The following is a 16804-nucleotide window of genomic DNA, read 5'->3' as shown; positions in this document are numbered from 1 at the left end:
ATTCTTGATTAGCCTAGCTGAGGATCTCGTACAAGTAGCAGCCTAATAAGCAGCATGCACTCGTCCTGTTTGTACTACTGTCTGGTAGTTTTTGTCACTTACTATGGCCAAGAAACATCTGCTTTCTCTGGAAGGAACGACTAACCAACCAACACTGATGTGCAGTTGGAAACATAAAAAACAAGCAAACAGAAAATGGTCATACGTTCAGCCATTTTTTTCCTATTGCAAATGGGTTAAAGAAGGTTTGAGGTTTATCTGTGTCAGACAAAATTATAGGTTTAGATTTGTTTTCTATGTGTTTGGGTTGGTTTCAAAATACTTATAATTAAAGAGTATTAAAAAAGAGACGTGTAGGAGGGAGCAGGAGTAAAAACAAAAAATAGGTTCAAAAATTAAGAATTAAAAAGAACTTTTAAAAGAAAATCTTGATTCATAATTCTTTTAGGCCAATCAGTGACCAAGGAATTGTGTGATGTGTTTGTGTATATTACTATTTAAGTAATTTTCTTATTATAAATGCATTACAGTAACACACTGTAAAACATTTTAAAAGATTTTTTTCTTACACTTTTTTTTTACCGTGGCCTTAATCTTGTCCAAAAGTAATCATTTTGTTTGAAAATGGACAGTACATACAGCCATGACTCACACACCACATGCACTCCTGTCATACATCTAGTCATCAAGAAAATTGGGATTTAAATATTCACTGCATAACATTAGGACAAATCAGTTTCTTTTGACTATTGGCAGATGTGCAGGTCAAATTCACTCGCTGTGCAGTTTTTCTCTGTACTTTTGGGTGCTTTTACAGGTGCATGTATGTGGTCATGTGATTTCTAGACCTTGTTCACAGAGAACAGGGGCAATAGTGGAGCTTGGATTCATGCATTAATTGTGTGAGGGCTAATTATGAATTGAATTACATTAAGAAAAAACTCAGACATAGGTTTATAGATTTTCTTACTATTATAGTGTAGCTCTAGAAAATAGTAAAGACCTGGTTTGTGTACCATAGCAACCATTTCCTCTTCTTTTTCTTTCTGTCCTGAGTAATATTTGGTAGTTTGCATCTCACCGATCACTTTACAATTTTCTGATCCAGTTACAGCAGTTTCCAAGATGAAACCTGGTGTCTGTTTAGTTGTGATATCTGGGTTCTGTCAGTTTTAAATGCTCAAGGGGTAAAATTTGATAAGAGCCAAAATTCCAAATGCTAAGTGTGATTCATACCATAATGAGTATCAGTCCCGATACTGATTAATGACTGGTAAATTCCCTACTTGTAACTGATTTGCAGTTGTGAGTTAAAATAGCACATTTCGAACCCCAGAAGATTTTCCTTTGCATTTTAAAACAAAGTTATCACCCTTTCAAAATTTTTGTCTTCATACAAAGGCCTTGGGCGTTCATTCCCCAGCAAAGGGTTTGTTCACCAGAGAACAGAGTCTCGTGTAATTAGATTCCTCAGATAAGAGTTAAATTCTCAATCTCAGTAATTAGAAGCCAGGAATATGATTCTTTCCTGGATGTTTGAAGGACACCCTGTTTTATCCATGTGCACTGTACGAGATGGAAGCCGACTGGAGCTGTTGGGGAAAGACCGCTAGTTTCTCTCACTGTGCTGCCAGGCTGGGGACACTTTCTCTCACAGATATAAGAGGGAGAGTGAGAGAGAGAGAGAGAGAGAGGCTTAGACCATGGTGCTTTCATTCACTCAGCCCACTCTTGTCGGACCATGAAAACTACAGTGATTCGATTGTAATTAATTAATTAAGTCTGGTTTTAAGCGCTGCAGCCTCCTGGCCTAGTGAGTGGCAGGCTGTGTGTGGGTGTGTGAGAAGGAGTCATGACAACATGCTCACTCTCACTCGCCGTCTCTCTCACGCAGCTCCGTCACGGCACTTGGTCAGGAAAGGCCTTATAATAATTGACTGATTTGCATTGGGCGCAAGCGGGGTTTGTAAAAATCTGAATCGATCGCAGGTTGAATGAAGACACTTGAACATGGCATGATTTTCTAAATAACTGCATTTTGTGTGTCATCCTCTGAATCTGTCTCTGTTTGTGCACACAGGATGGAGCGGATGTCTGAGGAGGCGTTGAGGTTGAACCTGCTGAAGCGGGGTCTGGAAACGGCCGATGAGAGAGAGGAAGCGCTGGCCAAGCGCCTGAAAATGGAGGGTCATGAGGCGATGGAGCGACTGAAGATGCTGGCATTGCTTAAGCGCAAGGACCTTGCCGCTTTGGAAGGAGCCAATGTGGCGGATGGGAAAGGACCCGGGGCCAGCCAGGGGCTGATGGGAGCCTCAGCGGTGTATGAGGAGAAGCTGAATGGGAGCTTGAGGAGCACAGGTCATGGAGGACCCAGCAAGAATGGCAAAGAGAACATGATGGATGAACCTGTGGACATGAGCGCCAAGAGGAGGTGAGAGGACATGCAGGGTTGACTCAGCTGACAGGGTTGTTTCTTCATTCACACTTAAACCTCATGTGCTTTGCAATGGTTTTGGTTGCTAACATTTAACATACATTTGTATTCAAATTAATGCCTTTATTAGCAGTTTATGCAATATTTAAGTATTAAATCCAAGAATGGATCTCCTATATAAAGAACTAAAAATTATTCCTGTAGAATATTATTATATACTGATCAGACTGTCTTCACTTTTCTGGCAAGCAGCTTCAGAATCTTGATGGCTGCTGTCTCTAAAAAAACAAATCCCCCTTTTTTTTTAATATATATAAAAGAGTTTTGTTTGAAACAGGTAGTGGAAAGTCAGTGAGAGAAACTTGCATGTCTGCTGATGGGCTACTGGTGGTTGGTTATCTGCCAGCAGTGTCACTTAAAATACCTCTTTTTGTGGAAACAGGTTGTTCTTAGCCATGTGTATTTACAAAATGTACCAGACCCCAGAGTCAAAACAATGAAGTCTTTTGAGACAATGTTCAGAAAAGCAGTTTGAAATTCTGGCAGATGTGATTTCAGCAAGAATTGTTTTTGTGGCAAAAAAAAAAAAATGCATAAATTAAAATGTTTTTGTTACAGATTGCTCCATGAGCATATGGTTTCTGTACATGTGACTGTTGAAGTTCATTTAATTGGATTTCATGTTTTTTCATCATTCAGTATGGAACTTCTTCACGTTAGAGCAGAAAGTAGCTGGAATGCAGGGCAGGAGGACCTTGTATAACCTTTTCACTTGATGTCCCTGTTGTCTGTAGTGAATATTTGTAGTTCTGGACATAGCCTTCATGTAAAATATGATTCACAACATGTTAGTAGCAAGATTAACTAGCCATGTTTAACTTGTCCTGCCATCCAGTGCATGCACACACACATACCTACAATACCAGTTGTCATTAATATAGAAGACAATGTTGAATTAAAGAAACAAATCATATATTCCCTGCTTTCAGACTGAACAAGAGTTTACCAAAAATGTATTCACAATATGTTTTTCCTCCCCTGCTCTTTCTCCTTCAGCGGTGTGGAGCGAGAGAGGTGTACTCCATCTCCAGACGTGATTATCTTGTCAGATAATGAAGCATCTAGCCCAAGGAGCACTCCACACCCGGAGGAGCGTCGCCATCACCCCAACCTAGACATGTTCAAGGTACAGTTTTCCTCACATGGAGCATCTCAATCCCACTATCCAGCATTGTTGATTCTGCTCCAGCATCTCATTTACTGACTTTAATACACTCAGCCCTCTGCACTGTATGCACTATAGCTGCCTATAGGATATTAGAATAAGACAAACACTTCATCTTCTGCCCATGCCATGTCCCTGACTGAAGGATATATTGTAATATTGATTTAGCAAAAATGTGTTATGTGATCATGAGCAACAGCCAGCTTGTAGATAAATTATTTTATCATATGTGTGGTATAAGCCCTGATAAATGTATCAGGAAGCCATATTGCCATTTCAGGTCAAAGCAATTGGAGCACAGTATGCAATACTTGTTCTTCTGCTACAGCCATTTTTCTTTTCAAGGCAAGTTTATTTCTATAGCGCTTTTCACAACAGACATTGTCTCAAAGCAGCTTTACAGAATTTTAAGAGTTAAGGTGAATGGTGTGTATTTATCCCTGCCATGCACCTGAGCCGAAATCCCCAGTGAGTGTTTGTCAGTGATCATTTTCATCTCTTAAAACATGGTACTTTTAACCATCAGTTCTGAATTTCCATAGAGTTAGGAGTACGGATGTCATAGTGGTGCAGTGGGGGAGTATTGCACTCTCACAGCTCTAGGGTTCCTCAGGGCTGGGTATATTAAATTGCCCTTAGGGGTATGTGTGTACGTACATGTGTACATGGTAGTGTCATCTCATCGAGGGTGCATTTCTGCTTCACACAGTAGTCTGCAGCCAGTCCTGTGACCACAATGGCCCTGACCTGGATAAAAGTGTTTCTTTAGCGGTAAAGTTTTTTTTTAAAGCAATGGATTCAGCAAGTGTGTGCATGAGTCACTTCATGGCTACATTCAAACATCTACAGCTACATAGTGCTGCATTCAATAGTAGGTCATCTGTGCTAGCTAATGATCACTTTTATTAGCCACAGGAAGGTTCCTTGTCTCCAACCAAAGTACCATACTAAATATCATGTCAAATACTACACCATCTGTGCTCACATTTGGATGGAAATATACCTAATCAGTGTGGATTGGCTACATGCCTCTCAGCTCTTGTCTCCAGTGGGCAATTTGCTTAGAGCTCTTGGCCAACAGCTGCTATAAATCGACAATATTTGGACATGGCCTTAGTGCTGATGCAGAGAGCTTTGCTGGCTATATTTGTACATATAGACCTGACTCTTGTGTCAGGCCTGGTGTGCAGATGCATCATAGTCGTCCATGTAAGGATCATCGTCTGCATATCTCTGACTGTTCTGTTGCGTGTGTGTTGCTCTACAGGGGAAGACGGGCGAAGAGAGGCAGCAGATGATCAAAGCCCTGCGTGAGGAGCTGAGGCTGGAGGAGGCCAGGCTCGTGCTGCTGAAGAAGCTGAGACAGAGCCAGATGCAGAAGGAGAACGTCGTACAGAAGGTCAACACTCCCACTCCCTGCCATTAGCTCCACTTAGCAGTGCTGCTAACACCAGCTGGACACCTGGCTCACACCAGCTTGGTTTTCACAGTGAAATGCCAAGACGCACATTTGACCTGAACAATATTGTGTGCGATCAGTCTTAGCTGAACTATGCTAAGAATCTCATACAGCTAGTGGTGTTATTAGGAAATCTGCTCAGCACAATCATGCCATTTTTTGGCTTGTATGTGCATCATTGCAGGGGGACTTTGCTAATTATTTTAATCTCGAGCCAAGTTTTTTAAATAATTGGCACCCTTCACAACGTAATGATATGTTATAATCGCACTTACAGGAAAATTGCATTAATACTTGTTAGAACAGCGTTGATTCTTTAGTCTGATTTGCCTGAAGATATTTTGATATTTCACTTTTAGGGGTGTCAGGACTTGTTTTGTGCAATAGGAATCTTGGTACTTATGAACGGAGAACTGTTCATATGAGACGTTTTAAAGATTCAATGAGAAGAGTTTTGTTAGAAAAGTTTCTGAAGTTCTCTGAAGCCCTCAATAGTTCTCATTGTCTACTCAGTCCTTTATCGTGTTCTGTTTTCTTGTTGTGGCTGCCAATAACTCTGTCGACTGTAATTTTTAGATTTCCTTGCAAATCTGTGAAATGAGATCTCGATCATGTGAAAGTACAGAAGTTGTGATTGCAATGGCAAAATCACAATCAGTAAATTAGACCCCAGACAGAAAAAGAAACCACTGTCAAAAATACTTTGTCCAATAACTCATTCTAAATTTTATTACAATGAGTACAAATGAGTTTTCCTGTCCATTTCAGGATATACAGAGGGTTAAATTGGGATCCTCAAGAAAGCAGAAAGCACAGGTGTTAGTAGTGTTTCTAAGGTTCTGTCACAGAACTGTGAAATATTTGCTTTAGGGCCACAGCACTCATGTGTTCAGGTTTTCAACTTTTATTTCCCTGTAATATTGACAACTTAAAGGCGTACCTGATGATCCACGTTAGCATAGTTGTGAACATGTAAACCTCCTTGTGGTGTTAATGCTCGTGTTTGTACATCACTCTCCAGGTTCCAGTTGTTCAGAATCCCCCCTCCTCCGTGCAGCCCTCCACAATTCACAGCACACAGGGGATGACCAAATTGCCTGTGCGGCCTGAGCCCCAGAACCTTCGCACAGCACAGGTGTGTATGTGTGCGGCATGTTGGTGGATTTCCTTTTGTACTCTGCAGTGTAATGATTTCTCCTCGCATTTGCTGTTTTACTTCTTTAGATCATCTTAGGTCACTGATCTTTTTGGATACCCAGATTACAATTAAGAGACAGCGTAAAAAAGGCTTTTTTATTCACACAAAAGGAGCATCTATTGTGCATAGTGGTTGTATAGAATTCTAGATATTGCACAGCTGGTTAACGTCTTTGTATTATGTGACTGAAGAGTTAAAAAAAATAAAATAAAAAATCAAGTGACTGCTGGTCTCTAGTGGTCATTCATTGTACTACACAACTTAATTTATTTGTGTGTTTGTTCCAGGGCCACACGGTGATCAGGTCTGCAGCCAGTGCATCTCTGCCACCCATGATGATGTCTCAGAGAGTGATCGCTCCTAATCCAGCCCAGCTGCAAGGACAGCGAGTTCCCTCTAAGCCTGGCATGGGCCGACCCTCAGCAGGGAGCATGAGCAATGCAATCAACTACCAGCAGGTACATGCATCCTAACAGCCTTCAACAAGGATGTCTACTTTATCGCACAGGCTTGCATGCTCTATATACAATGGTTTACTGCCCTGTTCCTGGTTTTGTTATTACTTCACTGCAGTGACAGAGCACATTCGCATGGATTTCACCAAGTAGCTGACTCTTCAGCATGTGACAAAAAAACAGCATCACAAGGAGCATTTATAATGCTAAGACTAAAGTCCTATTGTATTTGCTTTGTTGTGCAGATGAGATCTTTTGTACCAGCTATGTACACAGAGCTGATTTAACATTTTTTTTTTTTTTTTTTGGGGGGGGGGATTTCAGTACAAGCATGTGTACACAGGCATCTTTGAAACATAATAATCGCTTGAATAGATGCAGATTTATAAAATGCTGAGTAAGTGGGTTAGTCCGGATTTGTTTCACAAATCAGCACAACACGCTCCTCCTCACTGAAGAATGTGTTCTGGAACAGATTCTAAAAAGTTACTGGTTTTCGGTTTTTAGGAAAAACTACAGGAAAAAAATATATATAACTTATTTGTCTCTAACTTAGCAAAGTGGCTGTAGTGGGTCCTTTTTAAGTCTGATTTACCATTTTAAGAGGTTCATAATTGCAGTTGTGGAGATTCAGTAGTTTGTCATTTTCCATAATACTGATTATTTCCAGAATTAACTTCTCGGCAAATGACCAAACCAAACTTTAATGAATCAGGGTTTTGAGGAAGTGTCCAGCTTTGGGACAGTTGACCCTTACAACAGGAATAGTCTTATATAATGATTAAAGGCTCACAACATTTACAGCAACAAATGAGTTAGTGAACTGAGGAATTACTACTGGCCTGGGTTGTATTCAGAGTAGTAAGTGAGCACATCAAAATATAAATAGGAAGTAATTACTGCCGAGGAGGACACTAAAGAAATTGCAGACGATACACACGATGCACGAATGAAGCACATAATCCGAGGGATTATTCAATAGGCGTGTTTACATGGAGCATTGTAAATCAGTCCAATCTGAATAAAAATGCTCCATATTAACGCCTCAATCAGAGTAAAAATGACCAAACCGAATAAAATTGTAATCGGTTTGAGAGGGGTGAGATAAAGCTTTCTATAAACCGAACAAAAAAAATTCTGCCATGTAAACGCCATAAACCGATTACTGCCTTTGAGGGAGAAAATGCGCTTCCTCAAATCTCCATGCGATTTCAGAATCCTCCTCTCGTATCGGCCCAGTCATCATTCCCTTGCAGAAGACGTACTTAAACTTTTTTTTTTTTTTTTACTGTGCTCTTGTGAACACCGGAATGATTTGCAGGACAAAGGCTAATGTTTGCATGTCGCAGCATACTCAGCCTTACGTCGATATCTTCCACTGGAAGGATTTTTAATGAGTCTATCCATGGCTTTACCATCATGTATCAACACTGATTTTCTGAACACAGAGCCATGATTGTTTTTGTGAAATCCTAAATAATGCTTTCTCTGTGCACTGCAGGCTGCTAGCCAACAGGTGGCGGCCTCTCAGCGCTCTGGCTCCTCAGCGGCCATCTACATGAACCTGGCCCACATGCAGGCGGCCGGGGCAGCAGGTGTGCCGGGTGTTGGGGTAGGTGTGAGTGCAGTTAGCCCCTCTGCACTTCCCGGCAGCTCTAGTGTGGGCTCTGTGGGCACGATGAGTGATCAGGCCAGCAGCCAGGCAGCTGCCAAACTAGCCTTGCGCAAACAGCTGGAGAAAACACTGCTGGAGATCCCTCCACCCAAACCTCCCGCACCGCTGCTCCATTTCCTGCCCTCTGCCGCCAACAGTGAGTTCATCTACATGGTGGGACTGGAGGAGGTGGTTCAGAGTGTCCTCGACAGCCAGGGTGAGAATCATGACCCCAAAAATGATGGATCTTGCTTTCTTTTTCTCCTTATATACTCTGGGTGGTTTGGAGTTCTGGACAGGGCAGAAAAAAATGGGTCATTAATTCCGAAATTAAATTTATTACATTAGGACTGATGTCCCATTATGTTTTAGCGTATAGGGGTTTAATTCTTTTTGATTTTATTTCTTATAGATAGATAGATAGATAGATAGATAGATAGATAGATAGATATATATATATATATAGATATATATATATATATATATATATATATATATATATATATATATATATATATATATATATATATAACTAGTGGTAGTATATGTGTGTATACGTTTAAGGAATTCACCAGTGTTTTCATTCAAATTTCTCAGAACACACATAAACTCATATAACCAACATATTTTATAAGAGGAATATGTGAAGTCTGTCATTCTATTTTATTTATTTTTTTTATTTATAAACATATTTATAAACTGAAGAATTGATTGACAGCTGCACACCAGCCTTTAGACAACTTTGAAATATGGTGTCATTTTTCTAGTTAAAAGTGCCATAAGAACCTAATAATATAGCCAACGTTTTATTATATGCTTAAGTGCCAAGTTATTTATAACACAGCATGTAGCAGGTCTCAGTGGTCTTTACCTGTCTTGCCAGGTAAAATGAGGGGTTCACTAGCACGCATGGAGCCGTTCTTCTGTGCCCAGTGCAGAACTGACTTCACCCCCCACTGGAAGCAGGAGAAGAGCGGTCGCATCCTGTGTGAGCAATGCATGACCTCCAACCAGAAGAAGGCCCTAAAGGCTGAACACACCAACCGTCTGAAAAACGCCTTTGTCAAGGCCCTGCAACAGGAGCAGGTTCACTTACAGCCAAAATCCATATTCAGACGCATAATGCACAGCATTAAGGGAATCTCTGACGATATTCACTTTCTCTTGTGGTTTTGTGTGCGGTAGGAAATCGAGCAGAGGCTTCAGCAGCAGGCGGCTCTGTCCCCAAGTGCGGCTCAGACTGTCCCCAGCGTCAGCAAGGCCGAGAGCATGATCCGACACCACGCGCTCCGACAGGTACCACCAGAACCGTCATTGCATGTCATTTGGCACTTTAGAAGTGAAAGTTGGTTAGTTCTTCTGACATGTAACCAAAGCCTGAGAAATATCTGATCAGATGCAAATATTTCAGGGCTGGTTAAACACCAGACTGATGAAAAAAATACTTTGTTGTTAGCAAAGTGCCATAAAATAAGATTAATGAAACCTGTTGGGACCTGCTGTTATGGGAAAAGAATCAACTTTTGGGTGGTTAGGTGCATCATAACATTCTATTTTTGATTGCTTTTTGTGTAAATCAAAAAATGTGTACATTTTGAATAGAAAGGAGAAAAAAAAAAGCTCCAGGCGAAATGCAGCCATGGTATAATTTTTCAGGCTGTTTCAGTTTATTGCTGCTTGATTCTCAAATATTTTAACCTTAGCCAATCAAAAACATTTTTTTAATTCAACCATTTCTCTTTATGAATGTCAATCCTAAGATTCACACACAAACTAGCTATTAAGCAGCATAAACATCTTTCTAATGGTGGAGTCTGTTTTACATTTTATTTATTTATTTTGTGTTTTAGGCTCCTCAGCCACAGGCAGCTATGCAGCGGGGTTTATCCAGCTCGGCGCGTGGCGTGCTATCTAACTTTGCCCAGGCATCACAGCTCTCCGTGGCAAGCGGACTGTTGGGTATGACCAGCAAGCGCTGTGGAGGAGGCAGTGCCAGCAGCAGTCGGTCACAGCACGACAGCCGCCGACAGCTTTACAACATCCCCGGTGAGCGTGACGAAAAGTCGACCTGGATTGGTTTCGTATAAATGCGATCCGGTTTGGTCTCCTTTTTTTTTAGTTCATTCCCTCCTGATTTTATATCCTCTACCTCTCTCTGTTCTCTCAGGCTTGAATATTGCCTATTTGAACCCAGGAGGTCACAAAGCGTCCAGCCTGGCGGACCGGCAGAGGGAGTATCTGCTGGACATGATCCCCCCACGCTCCATATCTCAATCCATCACTGGCCAGAAATGAGCTCACACACACACCCACACTGCAACCATCACCCCTGTCGCATGCAGTGCCTGTCCGTGTGCCTACCCAACTAACCCATCTGAATAACTCGGCCAGATGAACACCAGACTGTCTCAACTTCCATTTCCTACTAAAACAAAGCTCTTTATTTCTTGCTATTGCTCTGTCATTTCTCACTATTATTAATAATATTATTATTAATATCATTATTGCTTGTGTTAAAGGTATCCTTATGTTTGTTAGTAGTTTTAGTGACTTGTGGATTTTTTTATTTTTTTTTCCTTCTGTTTGACATTTTTTTTTTTATTTATTTATTTCTCAAGGAAGGGGCTAGATTTCAGGGTTACTTGAAAATGTGTTGCTCTTATTTTCCTTCATGGCTTCTTCCCTTTTTGCACCCTGTAAAATGACGAGAGCTTTCCCTCCCTTTTCGAAAACCCCTTTTTTCTTATGATTTAGCCCCATTGAAGCTATAGTCAAGCTTCAGGAACAAGAACAGCTCACCTATGCCATGTGTTTAAAAAAATATATATATATCTTTGTAGCAAATACATTTCAAAGAGAAAGAGCCTTGGTGGAGACGGCGTCTGACGGAATGACTGACTTTTCTAGTAAGCTAATCCTAATGCACTGAGACGCTGACGGCTGTTCTGCCTTGAGAAGGCAACATGATACGAGAACACTAGGTGCTGTGTGCAGAATCATTGAAGGATGTTTAGGTCAAAAAATGGCAGCAGAAGGATGGCTGAAAATGTGCAGCGACAGGAGCATCGCGATGATGAAGCAAAAAAACAAAACATGCAGTGTTTGTGATAAAGGATTTGCAGCAAATTCAGAGGCCTGGATTAACGCATCTTCCACGTTCCCTCAATGCCTTTACTTTCATGACGTCGATGCTGTGAGAACGTTTCTTGCGGTGCCATGTGTTTAGCTGCATATGGAGGAAGTGAGCATCCAAACGAAACTAATTCCCTTTGTCAGTATCAATTCTCCTGCAGCGTCCTTAATTTTTTCTATTTCCCTCCTTGGCGGCGTCTCCTGCCGAAACGGTTGCGTATCTGAGAGGTACTTACCACAGGAGACGATAATCATCAAAACAGTAAATGGACAGAAACTATTCAAATATCTATATGATTTTATGTATAGATTCTTAGCATGAGATAAAGGTTGAAAAGATGGAGGTCGTATATCTATAATAGCATAGGCAAGGATCAATCACCGTGATAGGGCAACTCATTCGAGATGCCTTTTTCTCCAGGAGCACTTTTTTTTTTCTTTTTTTTCAATCAAGAACTGAAAAAATAATGGTTAGGAAAAGGACAAGAATGTTTCATCTCCCAGGCTTTTCAGGTATGGATGTCACCAGGCTTGTCTCGGAGAGAGTTAGGAGAGAGACAGTGTCGTGAATCCCAGACCATCAGTTCGTTTTCTGCTGTAAGTCCTGTTCGTGCCTCGGGTCCACCAGTACATTTCTGTTCAACTGTCGACACTAGTCTACACATTTCAGGCCAGAATACAAACAGGGCAGTATGGCAGATGTTGCACTAGGTGGCAGCATTTGCAGAGTTTGGTTAGTATGCAGTAATCTCTGGGAACTTTCAGACTTAGATCAAATCCCTTTTTTTTTTTTTTTTTGGTGCCAGGCGTTATTCACTTCTGTTCACCCTCTGCTAATCAGCTCGCAATGAATTGACTTCTGTCAAATCGCTTTATTGAAGCAATATGTGTCGATTGCTCAGCAAAATACAAATGGGTTACAAAGGAAAAACTGGTGGTTCTTTTATGCTTTGGTGGCTTTTAGTTATGCTTTGGCATTTCAAGGCTTATTATACATATATCAACTCAAAGCTCTTCTAACTGAACGCATTTATTCTTTGATCAAACATTTCTACCCTGATGGTAATGATCTCGCCAGATCTAAACCCAAATCAACAACTCTGGGAGAACTTGTAGCAAAGAGTAGAGGAACTAATCTCTCCAATGTCATCATCAGAATACCAACTGAGTAAATATCTTTTGGTAAAAGGGCTTTATCAAGGAGGCAGTGGATCTGGAGTTTATTCCAGGAACACTGGGCATGAGAATGGAACACACCCTGAATACGATGGCAATTTTTTTTTTCTCTCTCTTTTATTCGACACCCATTTGTAAGTTCATTTGATCGCTTAAATTCTGCAAGAACTTGTTCCATCGACATAGACTACAACAAGCACTGAAATCATGTGTTACATACAAGCACTTTCTTAAGTGCCAATTTTTTTTTTTTTTTTAAATGACAAAATCAAGTTAAACAATGTGTGTCATGTGAAACCATTGTTTTAAAGCCTATGTGTTTTTTTTTTTCTAGCTTGAGACAAAAAGATGCAACTTTTTAAACAAAGTCGTTGTTTCAGAGTTCATACATGTGCACCATGCCAGACAGACTTTGACTTTTTGTCTTGTGTTCACACGGAGAAATGCCAATATAACACGGCTGGTGCGCTCTATTCTCTGAACAAATGAAGTGTGAAAACCTTTTTTTTTTTTTTGGCACTGATCTGTCCCATCATGCTCCACAGAACAAAGGGGAGGGGCTTACAGCAGACATTATCCATATCTGCGTGTGCGGTGCTGTTTTAAACATTCCCAAACCCAAACTTGACATTTAAAATGAAAAATCAACGTAGCACAGCAAATGTTAGTTACATTTGCGAGCTAACATCAGGTAGCACTGAACCCAATCTGGCACTATCGTTTATATCGTGTGTGATTAATGTCATTTCCTAAACGCTTCGTTTTTTAAGTTTTTTTCGATTCTCTCGTGTGCAAGCGGTCATAGATTGTGACTTCAGACACAGCTGTTAAAACTACCTTGACTTTGATTCACAGGTGCAATATTATGATATATGATAGAAAGTTTACGCATAAGAGATTTCATTGTTTCCATTTTCCTGACTTTAATCAGTCCCCTATAAAGGCATATGATGTTTTTGCCCCTCTGGTTCGAGTGTCTAATAGGCTGTATGTATAGTCAGTCTCCTTTCCCTCTACTAATCTCTCTGCCAGACTGGAATGGCTGCATCCATACACATTTCCTGAGATCTCCCAGTCGGATATTGAAATGAATTGAAAAAAAATTATTTTTTTTTTTTTCTAGGATTTAAAAAAATGAAACTTCCTTTGATTTATTCTTTTTAGTTTCATTTGATTTCTTTATTTAATTTGTCGACTTTCATACATAAAACCTACATGTAATCAACAAAACAAAACAAAAAACTATGAGATGGCAACACAATATTTACTAGGTCATAAGTAATAATGACTTATTGTACATACGCTTTTTTTTCTCCTTTGAATTAAAAAATGAAATTAAAATGGTTGTATATTGTGTAGAAACGCAAGCAAAAAGCCATGAATATTGTGAAGCTTGTCATTTTGTTTAGTGATCACTGTGTATTATTGTGTAACAAATGTGCAAAATGTACGGGATTATACTTCTCTTGTTTTTGAGCTCTTTTTGATGCATTTTTCTCCCAGAATATATGTTTTTGTAGTATGTAGTATTTGCAAACCGAAAAAGCATTTGATCCATTTTCCAGTCTTTCGGACTCGGACACAATGGGATAATCTTGTATATGTTACTTTTTTTTTGTGTGTTGCTTTTTTTTTTTTTTTTTTAGTTTTTTTTTGTCAAGAACATTGAAGTTTAACCAATGTTTGGTGAATGCATTGAATTTCTCCTGCTATCTCTTGCAAAGGGTCAGACTCACACATCTGCAGCATATCAGATATTTGACAGTATTACCCTAAACCTGACCAAACCCCCAAGCACTCAGCTGTAGATAACGACATAAGGCAATGCACACTTCATTTCCCTTGAGTTCAACCCAGGGTGACCTTTACACTTGACACTTTTGGGAGACAATGTAAATCCTCATTTTGTACTTCTCATACTTTACCATCTTATCTCATTATGCCTTTTCTTCATGTCTTGCCCCGAGTGGGGGATTTCGCAATGCTCTTAATTTTTCATGGATAATTGTATACATTTGTATACGTCCACAGGTTAAGGAAAATGTTTGCCTTTGACTGTTCTATTGCTTCTTGCTTTCAGTTTAGTACATTTTTAAGACAAAAAAAAAGAATGACAATTTTTGCACACTTAAGTATTAATTATAAAGAGTGTGACCTCCTTTTCAATTTTCATTATCATAGACTTAACTGTCCGTAACTCCTTGATTGGACAATCAGCTTTTCTGGAGACTTTAGTTTGTCTTTCCACCATGTAATGTCTCTCAAGTACTCAAACCATTTTCACTTCTTTTTATAATTTTTATTTTTATTTTTTTTTTTGTCAGTTTCTTTTTTTCTGATTCAGTGTTTGTTTGTGTCCCCCCCCCACACCTTTATTTAGTATTTGTTGGAAAATGAAAGTCACTTTTGATTAAGTGTGGAAGAAAATAGTCTTTTTTAAAAAAAAATATTTTTCTTTTCTTTTTTTTTTTTACACAGACTCCGCTGTGGTTCCACCAATTTAAATATTTAGAACACTTGGCAATATATAAATCTGTTTTGTTTAAAAAAAAAAAATACATAAATAAAACCTTGTTTGAGTTTGAAAATCTATTGTATGGACAACTGGTGATTGGCTTGAACAGTAATGAATTTTGAATCAAGGCTACTGTGCTTTTTGTCAAGGGATTTTTTTTTTTTTTTTTTTCTTTTGGAACATTTAATCCAGACCTTTTGCACATCCTTGATATTTAACTGTCTAAAAATGACGCTGAAAATAAAGAAATTGCTGTTTGATTACTGCCGATTGATTAACAATTATGCGTTGACTGAAAAAAAAAAGAAAATAAGCTAATTTTGGAGGAAATAACTTTGTAATATTTATCTCTTGCAAGCTATGTTTAATAAAGGATGGAACAGTTTACATCTGTGAGTGAGTCACTTCTTTATATGTGGTGTTATTTATTTACACAAAAAAGACCTTTAACTCTTATGTATATATCCAATATTGGCTTTTTTTCTCTTTGATATAAACTTTAATATGTTAGCAATATTGCTGTTTGTGCTTTAACTGTTTATATAGAAAGCTCTAGATTATGTATGTGTCCCCAAGACATTAGTAAAAAAGCAGTAGAAAAACTCCAAAGCCAGAAGAACGCAGTGGGTGAGGGCGATGTTCCCTTGGGGATACTTCACCATTGTTTATGTGCGCGGTTGCAGGTCGTGTTGTGAAATAGAGTAGAGAAGGCTCGGTGTATTCTTTTTGCCTCGTGTCTATGGAAAGGTGTGATTGCTTGTAAGTGATTTTGCAGAACACTGTGGAAAAAGATTGCCAGTACTGTTTGTTCTTCCTCTATGCAATGTGTCTCCTGGGGCTTTGTTTCCATTGGTGATTGTGTGACTTTACCTTTATTGTACTAAACATATGATGCATTCACTTAATGGAACACCTATACAATTTCTAATGCATGCAGTTACTATTGGCTAATCCTCTATCATCAGCGCAGATACAGCTTAAGTGCTTCAGTTAACGTTCACATTAAATACAGATATTTGTCTGTGATTGTGATTTCGTGATCATATGCTTTTTGTTAGAGGTTCCAACTAGTTCAAGCCTTTTTCTGAAGGGAAAATCGATTTGGTTTTTTATGTATTATGAAGTTCTATTTAAACTAGGCACTTGCAGGGTAACACAGTGATACAATCTGTATCTATATCTTTTTTCATGTTTCAGATATATGCATTTGTATGCAAAATGAAATCTGAAGTGGTTGTGATCTAAGCGGTTTGTAGATTTCTTACAAGTATGTACTTGAAAAACAGAAAAAGGTCAGAGAGGACAAAAATGTTAAACAAAAATTCATTCACTCAAACTGTCATTTTTCCTTGCAGCTTTGAAAAAATTTTTTTATTAATTTATTTGAAAGTGCAGCCATTCTTTCCAGAAACCCAGTTCACCAGAGTTACTTCTCTGTGCAACAAGTTTAGATAATCATTAAAAATTTTAATCCACCGACCTGTTTCATATTGTGTAACTGCCTACATTCCTTAAAAAGGACGACCGATAAATATCTGTTAAAACGAGACACTTCC

General features: G+C 39.2%; 1 protein-coding gene across 1 annotated transcript in view; it reads left to right on the top strand.

Annotated features, from left to right (window-relative positions):
- Positions 1 to 15635, top strand: part of gatad2b (GATA zinc finger domain containing 2B) — a 39080-nt gene extending 23445 nt beyond the window's left edge. The window contains exons 2-11 of the mRNA XM_046835376.1: positions 2081 to 2431; positions 3491 to 3620; positions 4927 to 5058; positions 6140 to 6253; positions 6604 to 6774; positions 8273 to 8642; positions 9309 to 9511; positions 9611 to 9721; positions 10276 to 10471; positions 10593 to 15635. Of these exons, the coding sequence (XP_046691332.1) occupies positions 2082 to 2431; positions 3491 to 3620; positions 4927 to 5058; positions 6140 to 6253; positions 6604 to 6774; positions 8273 to 8642; positions 9309 to 9511; positions 9611 to 9721; positions 10276 to 10471; positions 10593 to 10720 (1905 nt within the window). The 5' untranslated portion in view covers position 2081 and the 3' untranslated portion in view covers positions 10721 to 15635. The remainder of the gene's footprint in view (positions 1 to 2080; positions 2432 to 3490; positions 3621 to 4926; positions 5059 to 6139; positions 6254 to 6603; positions 6775 to 8272; positions 8643 to 9308; positions 9512 to 9610; positions 9722 to 10275; positions 10472 to 10592) is intronic.
- The last annotated feature ends 1169 nt before the right edge of the window (positions 15636 to 16804 follow it).

The sequence above is a fragment of the Silurus meridionalis genome, chromosome 22 (genome assembly GCF_014805685.1).
Source record: "Silurus meridionalis isolate SWU-2019-XX chromosome 22, ASM1480568v1, whole genome shotgun sequence".
Taxonomy (NCBI): Eukaryota; Metazoa; Chordata; class Actinopteri; order Siluriformes; family Siluridae; genus Silurus; species Silurus meridionalis.
This window is presented reverse-complemented; position numbering and strand designations above follow the sequence as displayed.